Source organism: Anser anser (assembly GCF_964211835.1).
Source record: "Anser anser genome assembly, chromosome: 4".
NCBI classification, from domain to species: domain Eukaryota; kingdom Metazoa; phylum Chordata; class Aves; order Anseriformes; family Anatidae; genus Anser; species Anser anser.
Window position 1 is genome coordinate 62,381,739 of NC_139724.1, and position 18,233 is coordinate 62,399,971.

Below are 18,233 nucleotides of genomic sequence, written 5' to 3' on the forward strand. Positions count from 1 at the left end.
GCTGGAGGAAAGGGGAGGGAAGAAAATGGCGGCACCGCCCCGTCGCCTTTTGAGGCGGTCGCTACTGGAGGCTGTGGGCTCGCACAGCTCGGAAAATTTTTCTCTACCCGAAATGATCCAATTTCCAATCAGTTTGTAAGCCCATAAGCGACACAGGGCCCGTGGTCTGCCCCCCGTTGTTAGCGCAAGGTGTTGGGAGCAGCGGGTGTTACGGCGGAGTTTTGCCCTCTTGTGGTGTGCTCCAGGTTAGTGTTCACACGTGCTGCTGAGGGTGAAACAACTTGTCTTGGAGGCTTATAGCAGCCTATAAAAAACAGACCTGATACCATACAGTATATTTTATATGCGTGTGAAACACTGAAGTGTAAGTGGTGTATGAGAATTGCAAAAAAATATCTCAAATGCAGACACAAGTTTATGTAATTTCCCACGTAGGATGGTAGCTTACTTGTATAATATCCTCACATTTAGGTTCTGAGTAAAAGTGATAAATTCCCAGAATAAAATTAAGAAATGTAGTAAGTGAAAATGAAAGACCAACACGACTGACTTTGGTTATGACAAGAAAATTCACACCAGAATACTGGGTCATCAGTGTGGTGTCAGAAGTAGATTCTTTTCTAGCAAGAGCACTGTGTGGAGAATAAGTGTTTGGAGTTTGCTGACGTGCATGGTATCATCTGTGTGAGAGCCAGAACAAACACATCTAATTGAGGAGTGTCACTCAGAGACAGTAACTGAAGGAAATTGCATCCATTTTTATTTACCTTGTAAAATTACTTTTTTTTTTTTTTAATGTTAAATCATAACTACTAAAAAACTCAAAGTGTTTTAGTAGTTAACCTCATTAATTTTGGAGTGACTCTTCTATACAAAGAATAGTTTCTTTGTTCTTTGACGAATGGCTCCACAGCTTCTCTACATCCTTCATGGAGCATCTGTATATTCTGCGAGTATTAATTAAATGAGTATTTCCAGTGCATATTAAGTACTCTTCAATTTTATGGAAAAACAGGATATTAGCCATAATCTCTTTAAATTTCTGGACAGATACACTTCATAAATTATCTTGTTTGGGATTTCAAATTTTCTGAAGTACCCCCAAAGAAGCCTTCATTTCCCCATGTTGGTTATGCATGTGATTAGGTAGGTCTCTATGTGAAGCATAACTAAAATGTTTAAATAAGGTAACTTTATATCCAGTTTATAACACTTAATATCAAGTTCCAGATTTTCTGAAAGTATTTTATGATGTAAAGGGGAAAGCTGCAAAGGTCTAAGTGATAGAGTTAGCCACTGTTAATCTTATTGCGTGCTTTGTAATTGTATAGCTTAACCATGTGTGATTGTATTTAACCTTTTTTTTCCCCCAGGCAACAAAAGGGTAACTATTCTATGTGTTTTGCCATGAATGTGTCTTAGCAGTGCTTCACTGTGACAACCTGTGCAACTGAAAGGTTATTTTAACCTTATATCTTTTTCATTCAGTTTAATTCTTTCACGGTAATACTTCTATTCACTTTAAAGTGAACTGAAAATACTGTTTTATCATGTCACAAAACAGTAATTGGATGATAATGTTATTTCACCATTCATGCAGCTACAGTATCCCATAGTAATACTCAGACCTTTTATAGAAGTGGCATCAGGATTTATTTTTTTTACTATAACTGCAGAGTATGTTCCACTGTTCACAAGATTCAAAATCTGATCAGCACTGCTAACCCTCTTTATTTGCACAGTCTTCTCTTAAGGTTCTTTCAGAGCTACTGTAACCTGCCTAGGAATCCAGTACAATAGTCCACCAATCTCATCTTTACCTGAGTGAGTAGTCCCACTGCTTTTACTCAGTAACAGTTTAAATAATAGTTTTGGGGGGAAGTCTTCAGGGCATTATGCACTTCATTTGCAGTGTGAAAAATGTGTTGTAATACTTGCACACTACAGAAAAGCATTTCCCAAGTTATCTTTGTACATGGTGGGTCTCAATCTGATTCCTTTTAATTTCTTAAATAAAATTATATTTACTAAAGGCTAAGTTATGTGTTAAAACAATAATTGTCTTTGTACAACTTCTTTTAAATTATATGTTCATTGAATGATTACAAATGTTAAATATTTCATTTTCTACTTGTGTATAATGGTATAAACTACAGTAACAGAGATTGCTCACTATGTCTGCTGGTCTTGCTGCATATGTGCTGAAGATGAAATGAACTATTTTAATTTTTTACCTCACATGGAGCTTGCACGAACACTGCTGGAGCATTTAGTGGTTTGAGTCTGCTGTGTAAATTAAGAGCACTGTTTTAAAACAGCAAAACATATTTTATGAAAATACCAAATGAAAGCAGAATTTACTCCAAAAGACATCTATTTTCATTGGTCTTTAGATGTAAACAAAATTAAAAGAGGAAGGAAAATAAATATCTGGGTCAAATGTTAAGCTCATAGGCTTAAGCTAAATCATGTCCTTATTCAAACATCTACATCAGTTGCCTAGATAGCAAAAATGTTGAATTGTTCTAGTAACTTTCTTTACTGAGCGTTCTGCACATTTCAATGCTAAAGCTAATTATTTCAGTCCCGTAAACTTCACTCTTCTCACTTCTTTAGTTCATGGGATTTGATAATTTCTGTTTTAAAACTTTATCACAAATAATTAGCCTGTGCTTTCCCTTAAATTTAGCCGTAGAGATAAAGAAATCTTCTTTTTCAATGCAGTTTAATATTATCGAACATGTCTTATATGACCCTCTCAAAAATGTCCAGATAATTCTGAGAAGGTAAATTGGCAAACATCCATCCTTTCTGTTTTGACATAAACCTATATTATGGAAGATTTTTTACAAACATATTTTTTTTCTAAACAAAATGATACTTGGTTTAGGTGAAATTGTATTATCACCTGTATTCTAAAATAGCCCAAATATAGATTTCATAAAAACTGTGAACTCTATAGGTCAGTTTTGAGAATAATATTTGTAACATTTGTTTTTCCTACTTTCCCACACATGCTAATTGCTGGTTTTGTAGACTGACCTTAAAAAAAGTACTGCAGATTTTTACAATTGGCATCTTTACTCATGTCTATACCAAAATTCTCCGTCCAAAGCAAAAGCTGACGAGTCAAGAATTTGTTTCTGTCATGATAGTTCACTTCACCAAAGTAGTCTTATGTAGATTTATTAGTACATGATATCTTCTGCTGTAACATTTGCTTCTTCTGTCTTAGTCTTAATTTTAGGGAAATGAATACCACTAATGGCTATTAGCAGCAAGTTCACTGCATGTGCTGTGGCACTTGCCACACAAAGCCAAAAACAGTCTTCAAACCTTTCTTCTAAGATAACAAATTGAAAGACGTTTTCCTGAAAATTGGCAATTCTTTCTGTGAGGTGATGAAGTTTTACAGCAGCCATAAAGCCGGTGACTGCAAGTGCTATAAATCCACCTGCAACAAAAAGAAAGAAGTATTCACCATTGTAGTCAAAACAAGACATGCATTTTGGTTGTGCTTCAGAAGGACTTATCAAATACAAAATTGGGTCTTAAACAGAATGTGACAGACTGACATGGCATAAACACCTTCAAAATGCTTAGCCTTTAATGTATTGCCAAACAATATAATAATATATTTAAGTTTATAATAAAGGTCTTTTATCAGTGATATGAACCCTAAAGACTGGCATTTGCAGCTCCTGTAAAAAGTTTACTAGACACGATATGCTGAAAAGCCATCTGACAGCTCTCTTTTGATAGATGAGAATTCATTGGTAACTTCATTTTATTCACAAGTATTTAAGTCAGGGAGATATTGAGTAAGGCAAGAAAAGAAGTTTTACAGTTAACATTTTCCTATGAATGTGACTGGTGAAAAATACTAGTAAATGATTTTACCTGCAAGTAAATTCCAAAGGCATAGTCCTGCTGGACCCTTAATGGCCCGGTAAGGAACTTTTATTGCGTTAAGAATGCAGAATCCAAAACTGACCAGAGAAAAGCCCATGGCCACACAGAGGAATATTATAATCATCACATGCAGGCCTGTGTTCAGCTTTTTCACCATATGTGGGAAAACTGTCAAGAAAAAAAAATCTGTTTAGTGTGTATTTTTTTGTGACAACACTAAACATTACACTGTACTCGTGCACCAAAATCAAATTATATATAAACAAGACTATTTTTATAAAGCAATCATTTCGGGTAGTTACACTCACAATGTTTTATTTCTCACTGCGTAAGACAAACTCGGGATTGTGTACTACTCACAAAGGATCTGTGAATAAGGATGCAGGGTTAAGTACTGTGTTATTTATCTAGCTTTGTTAATGTCTTTATCTCTGCTGCTGTATTGCTCTTGCATTCTTTTCTGTCTCGTTTTCACCTCTGCTCTTTACGCCAAACTTCTTTCCTTTGATTTTCCCATTCCTGTCCCATGCTCTTAATCTCATGCCTTTGAAGTCCAATAGTTCCAATTTTCTTGTCCAGCCCCTTGCTGTCTGAATTAGTGTTACTTCTGCTTGATTTAGTTTCTCATGTGATTCTTCTTTCTATCTCTTCCTCTCTTTAAAACTGGCTCCAATGAGATCCACTCTGAATTCATTTTTCCTAATCCCACAGATTTCCACTTTCAAATTCCCTTCCTGGTTTCTCATCAAGTGTTTATACCCCTTTTACATGTTTCTGGGTGTTGGACAGTGCTTTAGTTAAACTCATAGAAAGGTTGCAAAGTGCTGCTGTCAGGGCAGGCTTGGCATGAAGTATTCACAGGTTTTATTATACACGAGCTCTTCCTCCGCAGCCTGCCTGTCTGTAAAGGACAGTAACTTTATTAATCTGTTTTTGTCTTCACAGACAGTTACTTCGTTGGAGTAACTGATGGAGTAACATCAGCCAGCAATAGGGAGATGCAGAACATGCAAGAATTCAGGTTATCATACAGCCCTTCAGTAACAGAATCAGAAGAAACATGAGGAGGGAATTGTAGACGATGTGCTGACTGACAGGAAAGAGAAAAGCTGATCAAGAAGGAGCCTAAAATACAGGCCGATCAAGAAGAGCCCTTCAGGTAATGTAGCGCCACACATTCATACATATTTGGAAGGACTAACTGCCTAATTATGTCACTAAAAAGAAGGTGCATCATATTCTAAACAAATAGATCGCTTCCTATGCTGCATAACTGAAAAAAAAAAACAAAGAAACCACATAAAATGCAGGCAGCAATAACTGGTAGATGACACAGCAAATATCAAGGATATAATTTGGTCATCATGACATTACAGAATTCCAGTAAATTATTCAGAATACTTCATACTGTACAAATTCCATACAAAAATCCATGATTCACCAGCTCTTCAGGAATTCAGGAATTCACTGGGCTTATAGCGAGGTATGGTATACACAGGAGCTACAGAAAAGACTCCAACAAGAAGAAAGGAGGAAAGTAGAAGAGGAATGGGAAGCCAGAAACTAGCTTACTTTCCCAGTGGAAAATAACTGCCAGTAAAAAACAAAGCACATGGAATTTAGCTTTAGTATAAACCAGCAGAGTTTTCAGGGTGGTTGGAAAGATTCTTTTGTGTCTTTTCTGAGGCTCTCAGCCAGGTCCCAAAGACATGAGCAGCGAGCCTGTCTTAATACACAGAAATAAGAACCCTGAGGAAGGACATTGCTTTGGGGGCTGCTGACACATTCCAGCTGTTTTTGCTGTACACACAGACAAAATGTCCGGCTTTCCCAGTTTGTTTGCGGGGCTTGATTCAGATGTCAAAACGTACACATCTCATGCCAATTTAGATGGGTTAAGACTTCCAGTAACAACCACGGGGATCTGACATAGATGACACAGTATGTATGGGAACACCTCCAAAAGGTGGTGAATTTAACAGCTTTGGAATACTATCATGATACCATTTTGGTGCCAGTGTTGTGAAAGTTGCAACCTTTATGGAGCTATTAAAATACTTAAAAGGGAAAGTCTTTTCCCTTAAAAGGGAAACAAGTGGCACACTTGTTTAAAATATGTGGTTGTGTCTGCTGCGTTTATTGACCCAATTTTACAGGTCTAACAGGAAAAATTTTTGCTAGCTTCAGTGAGAGCTTTGTTTGTCTAAGAAGAATAGGATCACATCCTCCAGATATGTATTAATACAGTCGGTGGTGAGGGTGGAATGCTAGGCCGCCTTCTCAGGTTACACAGTAATTAATCAGAAAGTTTACTAACAAGGCTAGAAAGTTGTAAAAGGATTAAATCCTTTTACAGAGGATCAGCTACCTTTTTCTTCATTCTCTTTGACATTCATGGATGGGGTGAAAGAACTGGAACTATATTTCTGAATACCTCGAAGAGAAGGAGCAGCAGCAGAGCAGGATGAGCTTTGACCCGATGTCCTATTTGCCAGCCATTTTGGTTACTGAAAAGCGGTTAGTCCAAATTCACAGCGTAACAACAGGTCACACTGATCTAAGTTTCTCTGGTTCTCTTCACCACTCCTAAGACCACAGTCCTGCCTGCTTTCAAGACTTTGTAGCGGTGTTTGTGCAGCTATGTATGGAGCCAGTATAGAGGGATGAGTTTATGGGAAAGAAATTGATCTTTTGCAGGCTAATTTTCAGCAAGCTTAACTCCCTGATCTACCTCACCACACAACTACGTTAAGTACCACAGCCATTGCAAAGGATGGGCCAGCATTGCTGTGCACCCGGGGAGAGTGAGACGGCGGCAGCTTCAACTTACATTCGTTTAAGATGCTGCAGATCTATCCACCAAACTAAACATCTTTGATGCAAAATATCATTTTCACTTCAGCACAGGATGTGTGAAAACTGGAAGTCATCCAAAGTACAGATCAACATCTGACAGCTTTTGAGAGCTCAAGAAAATCTTTGATATTTCTACACTTTGTATGCATTCAGTATTTTTTCTCTCTTTGAAGTTACCAGAAAAGAAAGTAAAAACTTCTTCAACAAAGTAAAAACTTCCTCAACGTGTTAATATAAGTTAGGAGTATCTACTATGGCAGACATCTGTTTTGGGACAGCTAGAGAAATACATAAATGGGGCCGGCTAAATAAATCTCTACTTCTTAAAGGAAAAAAAGAAAAATAAAAAAGGGAGCACTTTAACAAATATGGCAAGAATAGAGGTGCAGATATTGCAGAGCAACACTTGGCATAGGAAAGTTTCAGTCAAGGAAAAGTATGACTTACAGGGTCATCTCCAACATACTTCCTCCTATAACTCTCCCGGGACACAAGACTGAAAGGGAACCCTCTTCGCTCCCTTCACAAGACTAAAAGGAAATACTCAATCTTGCTCTAGGGATTTTTTTTCTTTGATTCCAGAATTACAAAACATAATCAGAGAGAAAACCTAGCCTGAAATAGCACTCAAATCCCAAACCATACAGACCACAAGTAAGCCACAATTACACGTTTAATAATAATGATTTGCTTTCTACAGGTTATGTAAACAAAATGAGTGCATACTTATGGAGTGCTTATAAAGTTGAACTAGACATTTGACTAGAGATTCAACCAAAATTGTACTTACTTGTGAATTTGGAACGACGCCCTCCCAGCCCACACTGGCGTATCTTGCCGCCCCTAAAAAGGCCATAGTAAATTTCTCCCATGAACTTGACCAGCTCTGGATCTGTGGCGTTGACTAAATCAGCTCCTGTTTTGCAAAGCATCTTTCCAGTCATCCACCTTTGGGTCCCCATTGCGACGGCAATTAAGATAAAAGACGCAAAACTTATTGTAGAAGCCAAGGCAAACAAAGTCTTTTTAAAACACCCGGGCATCCTAGTGGTTTCAAGGAATCATCTCCAAGGCCTCTCTTCAGTAATTAGGCACATTTCCCATTTTTCCTGTCGCTCTGAAATCCATGAACAAATAGCAAGTATTTCAAAATACATCTCATTGTATTTCAAAGCTCCATAAATTAAACTGTACAGTTAAAAATCAAGTCCAAAAAGGTGTTTTGTTGTGAAAGCATCCTGAAATGGTTGCAAACAACAGCTTCAATACCGTGTCATGCGGTGGTGCTTGTTTCTGCAGAAAGTAATCCTATATCTGTTGCATGGCTAATGTTTCACCAGAGCTTTAATAGTCCTGCTCAAATGGCATCAAGTTCTTTAGCATAACCACGTGGGATGAAAATTAGAAGCATTTTTTTTTTTAAGATGATTAAAAACATGGGTAAATAGCTGCAAGGGACAAAGCTTTGCAAACGTGGAGTTTATCAGCAGAATTCCGCTGACATCTCGGCTGCGTTAAGCTACCTCCTCCTGGTGCTTACTCTTTCCCTGTGTAAATGTCAGTGCTGTCAGAGCCACCAGGGCTGGCGATAACCCTCAGAGCAATGTCCTTCCATCCCTCGGCCTGCTAGCGGAGGTGTTTAAACTCTGTCCAGGAGGCTGAGGTTTCACACAGGGACCTGCTGCCTGCAGCAGGCAGCGCAGGGCCCTTCGTGCAGGGTGGGCAGGCAACGGCAGGCAGCAGGGTCTGGAGCTGGGGGCTGTGGCGAGGGCAGGAATTCCACCTAGCAGCAACATCGAGCAGCACTAAAGAAAACCGGCAACAATTGCTCGCACTCCTACAGTTACAGCCCCTCACAGCCGCTCGCTAATTAACACTCCCCTGAGGGAACGCAACCCGCCGCTGAAGGGCGGGAGGCTGAGGTAAAAACCCAGCGGCTCCCCGGGGCTGAACCCCGGTTCGGAGGCTCCTCCTGCTCTCGGTGCGAGGCGGAGGCAGCCGCCAGCCCCCCCGGCCCCGGGGGCGGCCCCTGCGTGGCGTCGGTGAGAGGGGAGGCTGGGGCCGGGCCGGAGCCGGAGCGAGGCGGGCAGCGAGCATGGCGGCGGCGGGCAGGGTGCTGGTGTACGGGGGCAGAGGGGCGCTGGGCTCGCAGTGCGTGCAGTACTTCAAGGCCAGGAACTGGGTGAGCGCCGGCAGGGCTGCTGCGGGCCCCGGGGGGGGCGAGACGGGGCTGCTTTGGAGGGGGGGAAATAAGGGGGGGGGGAGAACGAAGGGTGTCTCGCCGGGCGCTAACGGTGCCTTCTCGCCGCCCCAGTGGGTCGCCAGCATCGACCTGGCCGAGAACGAGGACGCCAGCGTCAGCGTGGTGGTGAGGGCGACAGAGTCCTTCCCCGAGCAGGCCGAGCAGGTGGGAGCGCGTCGCGGGGCCGGGGGGGCGCGGGGGAGGCCCCTCAGTCCGGGCTCCATGCGGTGGGTTTGCACCCGCTCGCCATAAATCCTCTCTCGGAAGCACTGAGACCCCCGACTGTGGGCACCCCGCTGGTTTTGGTATCCTGCTGCTGTACCCTGAGCTCAGGGGTGCCACCATTTGCCTGCCACTTCTTAACTTCATTTATTTTTCACTTTCCTTTTAACTGCTTGGAGGTATGGATACGCGGAAGAGCTTGCTTTGGGAGTTTAGAAGTTACCCTATGTTGTCACTCAGAATGTGTCACATTTGGGTATTATCTTCCTCTTTGTTACCTGAAGGGCTGCGGGCAGAATGAGATTACTTTAATCAAGGTGGATTAGGGCATCTTAAAATGCAGCACTTCTTTCTCATGTCCTGTCTGTGCTGCATAGCTGGATGGTAATGCTGAAAACATTTCCCGGTAGGGTTTGCACTGTGACAGAGAAAATTGACAACCAACAAATTCATCACCAAGTGCAAAGTCTCATTTGAAAGAGAAAGAAATACTGGATATTTAAAAGCCTACATACTCAAATCCAAGGATGTGATTCATAAGGAGGCTTTAGTTGTTTGTTTCTTGTGCTATCATTGGAAATGTCACAGAAGCAGTTCTGATCAGACCTGGAGTTTCATTTCCTGTATTATTAAACAGCACAGTGTGCAGAGAAGAACCTGTCCAAAAGTAAGTCACAAATGAAAAATGCTTATGATATAGGTAAGGATCGGATCTTTCAGTCCTGCTCAAATCAGTTATTGCCAGTGACATCACACAGTGTACGGTCTGACTTGCATCTACAGTTAGCTTTGAACCCAATTATTGAGTTGATAAATCATAAGTGTTAATTTTGTACAGCTGTTTAAGTTGCTGCTGTTTGTTGTATTTTTTTTCCAGTTATGTAGTTGAATAATACTAAGGCATTCATTCTTGATATTTATTCTTTTACCTTACAAATTCAGTGTTTTCAGAATGTTATGTTCTGTGTTTTGAAGGTGACAGCAGAGATTGGGAAGCTTCTTGGTGAAGAAAAGGTGGATGCAATCTTGTGTGTTGCAGGAGGATGGGCTGGAGGCAGCGCCAAAGCTAAATGTAAGCCGGTGCATGCTAGCAAATACATGATTGAAATCTGAGAGGAATCCGTAAAAAGTCATGATAATAAAGGTCTTTGAGATCATCTTTCATCCAGAGTCCTGAAGATGTTAGCCTAATAGTGCAAAGTAGCTCAGTCACAATGTTTCTTAGCACTTTTCTCAATTATTGGTGCCTGTTAGATTTCCAAAACCCTCAATGTTCTCAACGGTACTTTTTGATGCACCGTTTTTATTGGTAAATCTTGATGCACTATATAAAGGAGTTCAGCATTACCTATGAACTAACTTTTGCCAAGGTTATGTGTGTCAGGCTTGTTACGTAATATACTGGCTGAGTGGAACATTGATCTTTTTGCCCAAATCATTGCTTTTTGCATAAAACCTCAGGTGCCTGCTGCAGTTTTCTGAGCTGTTGGTATACAATACAGTATTGGAAGGAGCTGTTTCATGGCCAGAGGCTGTGCTAGAGGGGAAAAAAGGTCCTCAGTTTATAAAGCTTTTAAATGTATAATATTCAGGAAATTGTTTTATGCTTTATGTACTAGTGTAGAGACTTAAAAAAAAAAAAAGCCTTTCTGTCTGGAGTAAATCTGTTAAAATGCGGTGTTTTCCTTCCCCTTCCTTGTTCAGATATCATATGCAAAATGTTCACTTTAAAGAGAGAATATGAGAAGACGTACGCAGTTAAATCAGAGCGAATACTTCTATAGAATTGCATTATATTGTATTGTTATAAATTTGTACAGTAATTTGAATGAGGTGATGGATCATACCCTACTATCCTTCCAATAACGTTACTATGAATTAAGGTTATTTTGGGATCAAGTGATCAGCTTGATCAAGTGCTTGATTCAACTCCTTTATTTCTTGGAGTCTTCTATCCACAAGTTGAGCAGCCAGTGAGGAAATTATGGAAAGAGAGCTCATGCTACTATAAGGTGAGGAGAAGCTAATCTAAAAATTTTTAGATTATTGACATAAATTGAAACAATCCCTATAGAAGTCTGAAGAATTTGGAAATCTTTGAACTGAGCACAAACATTAACAGAGAGCTAATGAAACTATCTGGTGTTTATTTTTTTATTTCTGATAGTAAGAAAGTAGGTAATTGTCTAGAATATATGCTGTCAAGTTGGGATTCAAAGTCTAAAGAGAAGGGAGAGTTAAAAGAAATAAATGGGTGTTTTACATGATACAGAAGTAGAAAATGATAGAAAGCATGTTTTTATAGTACTTTGCATAGTACTGTTGCACTCCGTGTGATAGGAAGGAAATCAGAGTTAGAAGTCTTGTTCTTAAGTTACCTAACTAATTCTCTTCCTAATCAGCTTTGTATAAAAACTGTGATCTGATGTGGAAACAGAGTGTTTGGACATCCACTATTTCCAGTCACTTAGCCACAAAGCATCTGAAGGAAGGAGGTCTTCTGACTTTGACAGGAGCTCAAGCTGCTTTATCTGGAACTCCAGGTAAAATGCCATGCATGATAACTGTTGGGACATGAGTTATACGTTAGTCTGTGGGGAAAAAAAAAACAAAACAGTTTCTTGACATCTAACAGAAATGGAAAACTGCTGCTGAAACACTTAAGGTAAGTGTAATTTTATGGATGGCAATATTGAATCTCTTGAAGCAGGAGTGCAAACAGAATCACTATTAAGTAAGGGTTGACATGCATTCATGAAATGTACTTGGCTAATACATGGTACAGTAGAAAAAGTAGTTTGGAAAAATGTGCAGAATTGTGAAGCACACAACAGTAGGTGTAGTGCTTAAATAAAGTTAAATATCTGATTTGTGTTCTGAAAGGCAGAGTCTTTAATTGCCCAGTTTTTCAATCAGTGATGACTCAGCTGATTTTATTAAATGTGCTTGTCCTGTTCATGGTCTGATTCCAGTCCACCTTTGCTTCAGCCAAAGATAAGCTTGTTGACTTTCAGCTTTGCCCTTCAGTAGCTATTTAGTACAAACTTTCCTGAGATTTTTTTTCTCATCTGACTCCTAGGCATGTTGGTCTGCATGGAGAAAATCTGGGAATAATTTAAAATTAAAAAACAGCAGCACAGAAGCCCACAGGCAGGGAAAGTTTTTTTTTGTTTGTTTGTTTGAAAAAATGCTCGTATTTCTCAATCTTCTAGTGTGACTTCAGCAATATTTTGATGAGACATAGCTATTAATTCTTTTTTTTTTTAAATCATAAAATTAATGAATATTTGTGAAAGCCTTGTCTAAAATAGTTCAGGAGAAATATGCTGTATTCTGTAGTTAATGCAGCTGTAAACAGCAGAAAAATCATCTGGCCTAGTCTGAGGATAAAAGGCTTGTTTTATGTCAGTCAGCAGATGAATGATTTACTGTGTACTACTGACTGACAATATACGGATGAAAAAAATGGGAACTGTGGCAAACTTTCATGATGTTTTTTGTTTGGTTCATTTTGGGAGGTAGGGACCACAACACAGGAATCGGTGATTTGCTTTCATGTTTTGAACTGGCTGTTTTCAACAAGTCTGGAATTTAAAAAAAAAAAAAAAAAATAACAGTGCTTTGTGCAAACACATGCAACTTATTAACATCAGGAAGAATTGGGAAAGAAATGTTACTCAACTTTTGCAAATATGCCTTGTTAAGCTTGTTATTACCAGCTATTATGGAAGGAATCATCTCTTCTTTGTTTTCTCTTACTGTGATTTTTTTTGTCTTTTCATCTATGAAAATGCTGAGTCATTTAATGCAAACTGAAGAAAAATGAAAATAATATAAGTTAAGAAGCAGTCCGACAGTGATAGCTAAGAAATGCAGGTTTAAGAAGACTGACCGTTTGGTTTAGAGAAGAGACAAGAGGGAATTATGATAGAAATGCGAATATTTTGTAGTCATAATGAAATGTTAGCTACTGCTGCCCATGATTCCTCCTGATAAACATGTTTGTTATACAATATGTCTAACTGAATATAACAAACATTTCTACAATGTAAAACTACCTGGGTACCTTCATTACTAGTTACTTCCTCAGGAACATTGAAAAGGGGTTGTACAATTGCGTAAATGGGTAGAAAGGCATCCAGTTGTAGTACACAAAATACACTTATTTTTCCTACGTGCTTAGTCTGTGTCTAGGCTGCTTGGCAGATACATACCATGAGACATCTCAGACCTGGAGCACCCTGATTGCCCAGATCTTGTACCTGAGCAGTGTGCAGGATGCCCTCCTTCCCATGCATCTTACACTGCTAAATACTGGCTGCCTAGAAAGCAGCAGTGTTTGGGAAGATGTTGGTTTTACGTGGAGATTATTCAGTCACTTTCTACTTTAGGGTGTATGGGTTGTTTTTGTTTGTTTTATAGTCAGGATGCTGACCAGGTGAACTACTGTTTTGGAGAGAAATCAGCTGTATCTGTTCGGGTCCACACCTGCAAATACCTTTGTCATATGCTTAAAATTAACAAATGATTTCTTTAATAAAAACCTCTTCACACTTACTAGTTTAGCTTTGTAAGGTTAACCCTGTAAATCTCATCCTTCAGGGTACATTTTGAAGCATTAACTAAAGATGCTTAACTCAGTAAGTTTCGTACTTGTGTAATGCTGAGTAAACTGAACTTTGTGGTAGTTCCAGGATAGCTAGTAAGAATTGTTGTTTTTTTAAAAAATATGTTTTTAAGTCTGATTCTGTTCTGGCTGTCGTAAGTGATCTTAAACTTACTGTTTGTCAGATAATGGGAGTTTCTGTCCTAGTGCTGGTAATGAGAGCTGTATTGATTGTGCTCTAATTTTCCTGTTTTTAATTGCTAGGGATGATTGGCTATGGCATGGCCAAAGGAGCAGTGCACCAGCTTTGTCAGAGTTTAGCTGGGACCAATAGTGGCTTGCCATCTGGTTCTGCTGCTGTTGCTGTTTTACCGTAAGTGTTTTTACCATAAGTTACCTCTGTCTGTATCATCTTGTTTAATTACTGCTGTAACCTCAAGTCGCATTGATAGGGGTGTGATGTCCTGTCTACAGTACTCAAATAGCTTCTTAGACTGACGTAGCTTCACAGGGAAAGGACGCATCTTGAATGTATGCAAATAATGATGTGCAATGTATCCTGAAAATGATTATTTTTCTTCCTTTCCTTTGCAAAACAGTAGTGGATATTAGGATTAAAACTTCATTTGTTTTTAATGAGCATGAGAGAGACTGGAAGAAAGCTGTGGGCTAAGTGATAGCCCTAGTGGGCTGGATGTCATCAGGAAGACAGGTAGCTAAGGGGTTATAAGCTGTGATCCTTTGATATGCATTGAAACTGATGGTTATATGCTGTTAACATATGTAGAGGATGCAAAGGAAATCCATACCACGTGGTATATAAAAGTGGAGCATATGTTGCAGTGATGAATAGAAGCAGGTGGCTCTTATCAGAAACAGTATGTACAAATAAAAGTTTTATCTCGTTTTAATCACAGGGTTACCTTGGATACACCAGCAAACAGGAAATCAATGCCTGACGCAGATTTCAGCTCCTGGACATCCTTAGAATTCATTGCTGAGTGAGTATACGTGTGATAACTAAGCAATTCCTTACTGTGCCTTTTCCTGCTGCATCCTACTGTGTGTTCTTTCTAAGTAGCTGTCTTGGATTGGAGTTTTTGGGGTTTTGTTTTTCCCAATCATTCCCCTGATTCTGTATGTCTTCAAATCACATTAGGCCTCTTGCACAAGCTTCCTAGCTGGAGAAAATTAGCTCAACTCCATCAGCTTCAGCATCTCTACGCCTGTTATAGCGACAAGGCAGATAGCCTTGATCAGTCGGAAGCCAGAGAATCTCATAAAGCCAGTAGACAAATTAAATTACAGACAGATGCAGGAGTTTGTCTTAAAGGTAAACTGCAAATAGGCATGTAAACTTTAGTTTTATTTATTTGTTTTAACACTCTTTACTACCCAATTTTTGGTGTGTTAATTCACTTCTTCTCACAGTTGGAAAAATTCCTGCTCTTGTTTAGAAAAATTTAGCCAAGTTTTTTTTTTTTCCATTACCCACAAAGGCTTGTCCAGAGTGATGTTTCAAAATGCTGAAACTTCAGCTGCAGTTTATTTAGCAACAGGCTGAGACAATAAGGTTTATTGTTTCTAATTCTTCCAAGAGAAGGTGCAGCGTACGTACTGCCTTCTGTGATGTACTGGAGAGTAGCAAAGACTTTGCTGAGGGTGATCTGTTAAATGGAAGAAAATAATGGACATGGCTATCTTGCCTTGTTGAGGGAAAAATGGAAAGGAATCTACTTTCATGTTGTAAAGGACATAATGTTTTTCTTTACTCTTACAAATTCAAAAGTTTTTAGAACTGACACCGAAATAGCATTCACTTATTGCTAATTGTTCAGAGTAGTTGTGACATTTGGTTTCCTTGTGATGTGAATTTTTATTTAGTTGGATGCCTGAGTGGAAAATGTTTTTTGGTTCAAGAAGCGTATGCAGCTGTTCAATGTGGTTCATTAAGTGTCCCATCAATTGAGTTTAGTTGGCCTAAAAATGTTCAAAAAAGTTCTTTATTGTGCTTAACCAGATGTTTGTGGTCTTTACAAATTAATTTTTAACTTCTAAAGACTTTTTCCTTATGGGAGAATTAAGTTTGGTGTTTTGTTTTGTTTCTTAGATTCTAATTCTCTGAACTTAAATACAGCTTTGAAAACTGAAAAGTTCACTGGTGCTGAAAGAAAGAATTCTAGTGTTCTTAGGATTTTGTTAACATCTGCAACCTAGAAAGGATGCAGGAACTCTTTTTCCCATGGGGTGCTTGCATTTTGAAGCCTGTTGTATCCATATATGTTGTGTCAAATGGCAAGATGTTCCAAAATGGCAGTTGCTCTGTCCACAATAGTGGAAAGGCTGATGGACCTGGAAAATGTTGTGTTTTCTGTATTAGTTTTGATAAGCGTTCTGGTGTGCTAACTAGATTGAGGCCATCTTACTCAGTCTGTGTTGGATGTCTTAGAGCTTTTTGTGCTTACACTGAGACTAATTTCAACATTAAATACGTGATGGCCCGTTGGCAGAAAAATGGGTTAAGAAAGAAGGACTTGGAAAGAACAGGTACTTGCACAGGTTGAAAGGCAAGGGGATAGGTCTGGCAAGAACGAATAGAGTACAGAGATACAGGGGGAAAAGAGCAATTATTTAGCATGTATGGTTTAACAACCCTATAAGGTTTAGCAACTCTATTTTAGCCTTATGTCCATATTTGATACATGCTATAAAGGCAATTTAAGTAGCTGCTGCCTCCCACTTATCAATTATTTTTTTAACTTGGGAAAAACTTTTTGACATCTTTCTGTTTTTATGCAACTCCTGGCCTCTTTCTTTGAAATGTTCTGAAAATCCTGCATATGTACTGTCAAGCCCTTCTGATTTCTCTGGACCTCTGTCCTACTCTGAGGGTCTAAATCCAGTGATTGCGTTGCTAGTTTGTGACATGCATAGAAATCACTGTAGAGAGGTAGGAAAAGAAGGAGAATCAGTAGGCTTTTATGACTGATAGTGTGTGTGTATATTTTCTCTCCTCCTCATCCTGTTTTATCTATTTATTTTAAAACAGAACCTTTTATGACTGGATAACAGGAAAGAATCGACCAAATTCAGGGAGTCTAATCCAGGTGATAACTACAGGAGGGAAGACTGAACTAGTTCCAGCACATCTTTGATGTCGGTCACTTAAGACGGTGAAACTTCAGCAAAGGAGAAGCTGTGGAAAGTCTTGACTGCCAGCATAATTTGGATGGTCTTATGTATCCAGTAATTGTAATCATGTCATTATTGGAACCAAATCTGTAGCAGTGTTTTTGTGCTGTCTGTTGTGAGCTGTCTGCAGTTATTTACGGACAAGTACTATGTACTTGTCCCTAAATAAAAGTTGCGGGCTTTAAAGTCTGTAGATGTTCAAATCCTGAGCATTATGTGATGACTTACACGTTTTTTTTCTGAAATGGGAATTGTGCTTATGTTGTGTAATCACATATGTAGTGGTTGGATTCTTTTCTCAGCCACTGCTTCTGGCAATTTATTGTGAATCTTCCAGGAGTCTTTTTCTTCTTTCTCTGCCTGGGAACATAGCCCCACCCCTGCGTATTATGTTGGCTGTAACTGTAGGAAACATGGTGATCATATATCCTTGTCTTGTAACACTTTTCTTGTGAATGTTCCACTAGAGTTAATGGAACTGTATAGAGATGGCTTACTTGAGAAGGACTTCCTAATTTGCCTTAGTTTATAAGCTGCTATCAGGCCTACAGTTGTAGGATAAAACAGTGGTTTTGCCAAATGTCTCTGCTTTTTCAAAAAGGAAAGAACTACAATGACTAACACAAAGTGCTGTAAAGAAGTACAAAGGAAAAAAAAACACTTCTATTTGGACGTGGACTTTTGTGCTAAATAAATGTATATTGTTTTACATATTGGGCTGTCTCTGTCACTGTAATCCAAAGAGGAAAGGCTTTCAGCTGGAGAAAAGGTATTCTTCCATTCTGCAATTAAACCATATCTCTATGTGATGTAGCTGGATTAAAGTATCACTGCTTCTGTGCACAGGCTTACATGGAACCAGCACTGCCAGTTTTTGGGAACATCTTGAAAATAGATCTCAGGTTTTATCTAAATTCTATTTATTTATTTTAGTTACCTTCAGGGTTGTGCTGGGCAAAGCTCTACTGCCATGAGTCAGGAACCTTTTCTCTTTTTCCCAGTAAGAAAAAAAAACCTCATGCCCATGCTGATTTTAACGTGGTCAGATGGCTGTGTGATTGCCTTTTTCTTGTATGACTGTCCCTTTACTCATTTTGTTTAGCTGGATAGTATAGAGGGAAAATTTTATGTCCTGTCAAATCAGTCAAGAACTGTCAAATTATGGTGCTGCTTTTGATCTTAAATGGAAGACTAGCAACCATT

The 18,233-nt window shown here is 39.1% G+C and overlaps 2 protein-coding genes and 1 long non-coding RNA gene across 5 annotated transcripts; 2 read left to right on the plus strand and 1 right to left on the minus strand.

Annotated features, from left to right (window-relative positions):
* Positions 1-107: 107 nt before the first annotated feature.
* LOC310899416 lies at positions 108-7,538 on the plus strand. 2 transcript variants are annotated; one of them, XR_014584268.1, is made up of 4 exons: positions 108-245; positions 1,743-1,824; positions 4,858-5,071; positions 6,269-7,538. It is a non-coding gene; the product is annotated as an uncharacterized lncRNA (long non-coding RNA). The 2 variants fall into 2 exon arrangements; XR_014584267.1 differs by having other exon boundaries at positions 4,858-7,538.
* CLRN2 (clarin 2) lies at positions 1,831-8,688 on the minus strand. Of its 2 annotated transcripts, XM_083835769.1 has the most exons (4): positions 8,038-8,688; positions 7,559-7,885; positions 3,901-4,080; positions 1,831-3,454 (listed from the first exon to the last, which is right to left on the minus strand). In XM_083835769.1, exons 2-4 carry the CDS (start codon positions 7,809-7,811, stop codon positions 3,189-3,191), a joined length of 699 nt encoding a protein of 232 aa, XP_083691895.1. In that variant the 5' UTR covers positions 7,812-7,885; positions 8,038-8,688; the 3' UTR covers positions 1,831-3,188. The 2 variants fall into 2 exon arrangements, with proteins under 2 accessions (XP_083691895.1, XP_083691894.1); XM_083835768.1 differs by having other exon boundaries at positions 7,559-8,688.
* Positions 8,689-8,791: 103 nt separating this feature from the next.
* QDPR (quinoid dihydropteridine reductase) lies at positions 8,792-17,739 on the plus strand. The gene is made up of 7 exons (XM_083835767.1): positions 8,792-8,950; positions 9,083-9,175; positions 10,208-10,304; positions 11,635-11,775; positions 14,103-14,211; positions 14,756-14,839; positions 16,888-17,739. The coding sequence occupies exons 1-7, from the start codon at positions 8,864-8,866 to the stop codon at positions 16,991-16,993; spliced, it is 717 nt and encodes a 238-aa protein (XP_083691893.1). The 5' UTR covers positions 8,792-8,863; the 3' UTR covers positions 16,994-17,739.
* Positions 17,740-18,233: the final 494 nt, after the last annotated feature.

Excerpts from the sequence above, each read along its gene's own strand:
- CLRN2 (XM_083835769.1), bottom strand. The coding sequence starts at position 7,811 with ATGCCCGGGTGTTTTAAAAAGACTTTGTTTGCCTTGGCTTCTACAATA. Across the intron at positions 4,081-7,558 it reads GCGTCGTTCCAAATTCACAA|TTTTCCCACATATGGTGAAA; the intron begins GTAAGTACAATT and ends TTTTCTTGACAG. Across the intron at positions 3,455-3,900 it reads CCTTTGGAATTTACTTGCAG|GTGGATTTATAGCACTTGCA; the intron begins GTAAAATCATTT and ends TTTTTGTTGCAG.
- QDPR (XM_083835767.1), top strand. The coding sequence starts at position 8,864 with ATGGCGGCGGCGGGCAGGGTGCTGGTGTACGGGGGCAGAGGGGCGCTG. Across the intron at positions 9,176-10,207 it reads TCCCCGAGCAGGCCGAGCAG|GTGACAGCAGAGATTGGGAA; the intron begins GTGGGAGCGCGT and ends TGTGTTTTGAAG. Across the intron at positions 10,305-11,634 it reads AGGCAGCGCCAAAGCTAAAT|CTTTGTATAAAAACTGTGAT; the intron begins GTAAGCCGGTGC and ends CTTCCTAATCAG.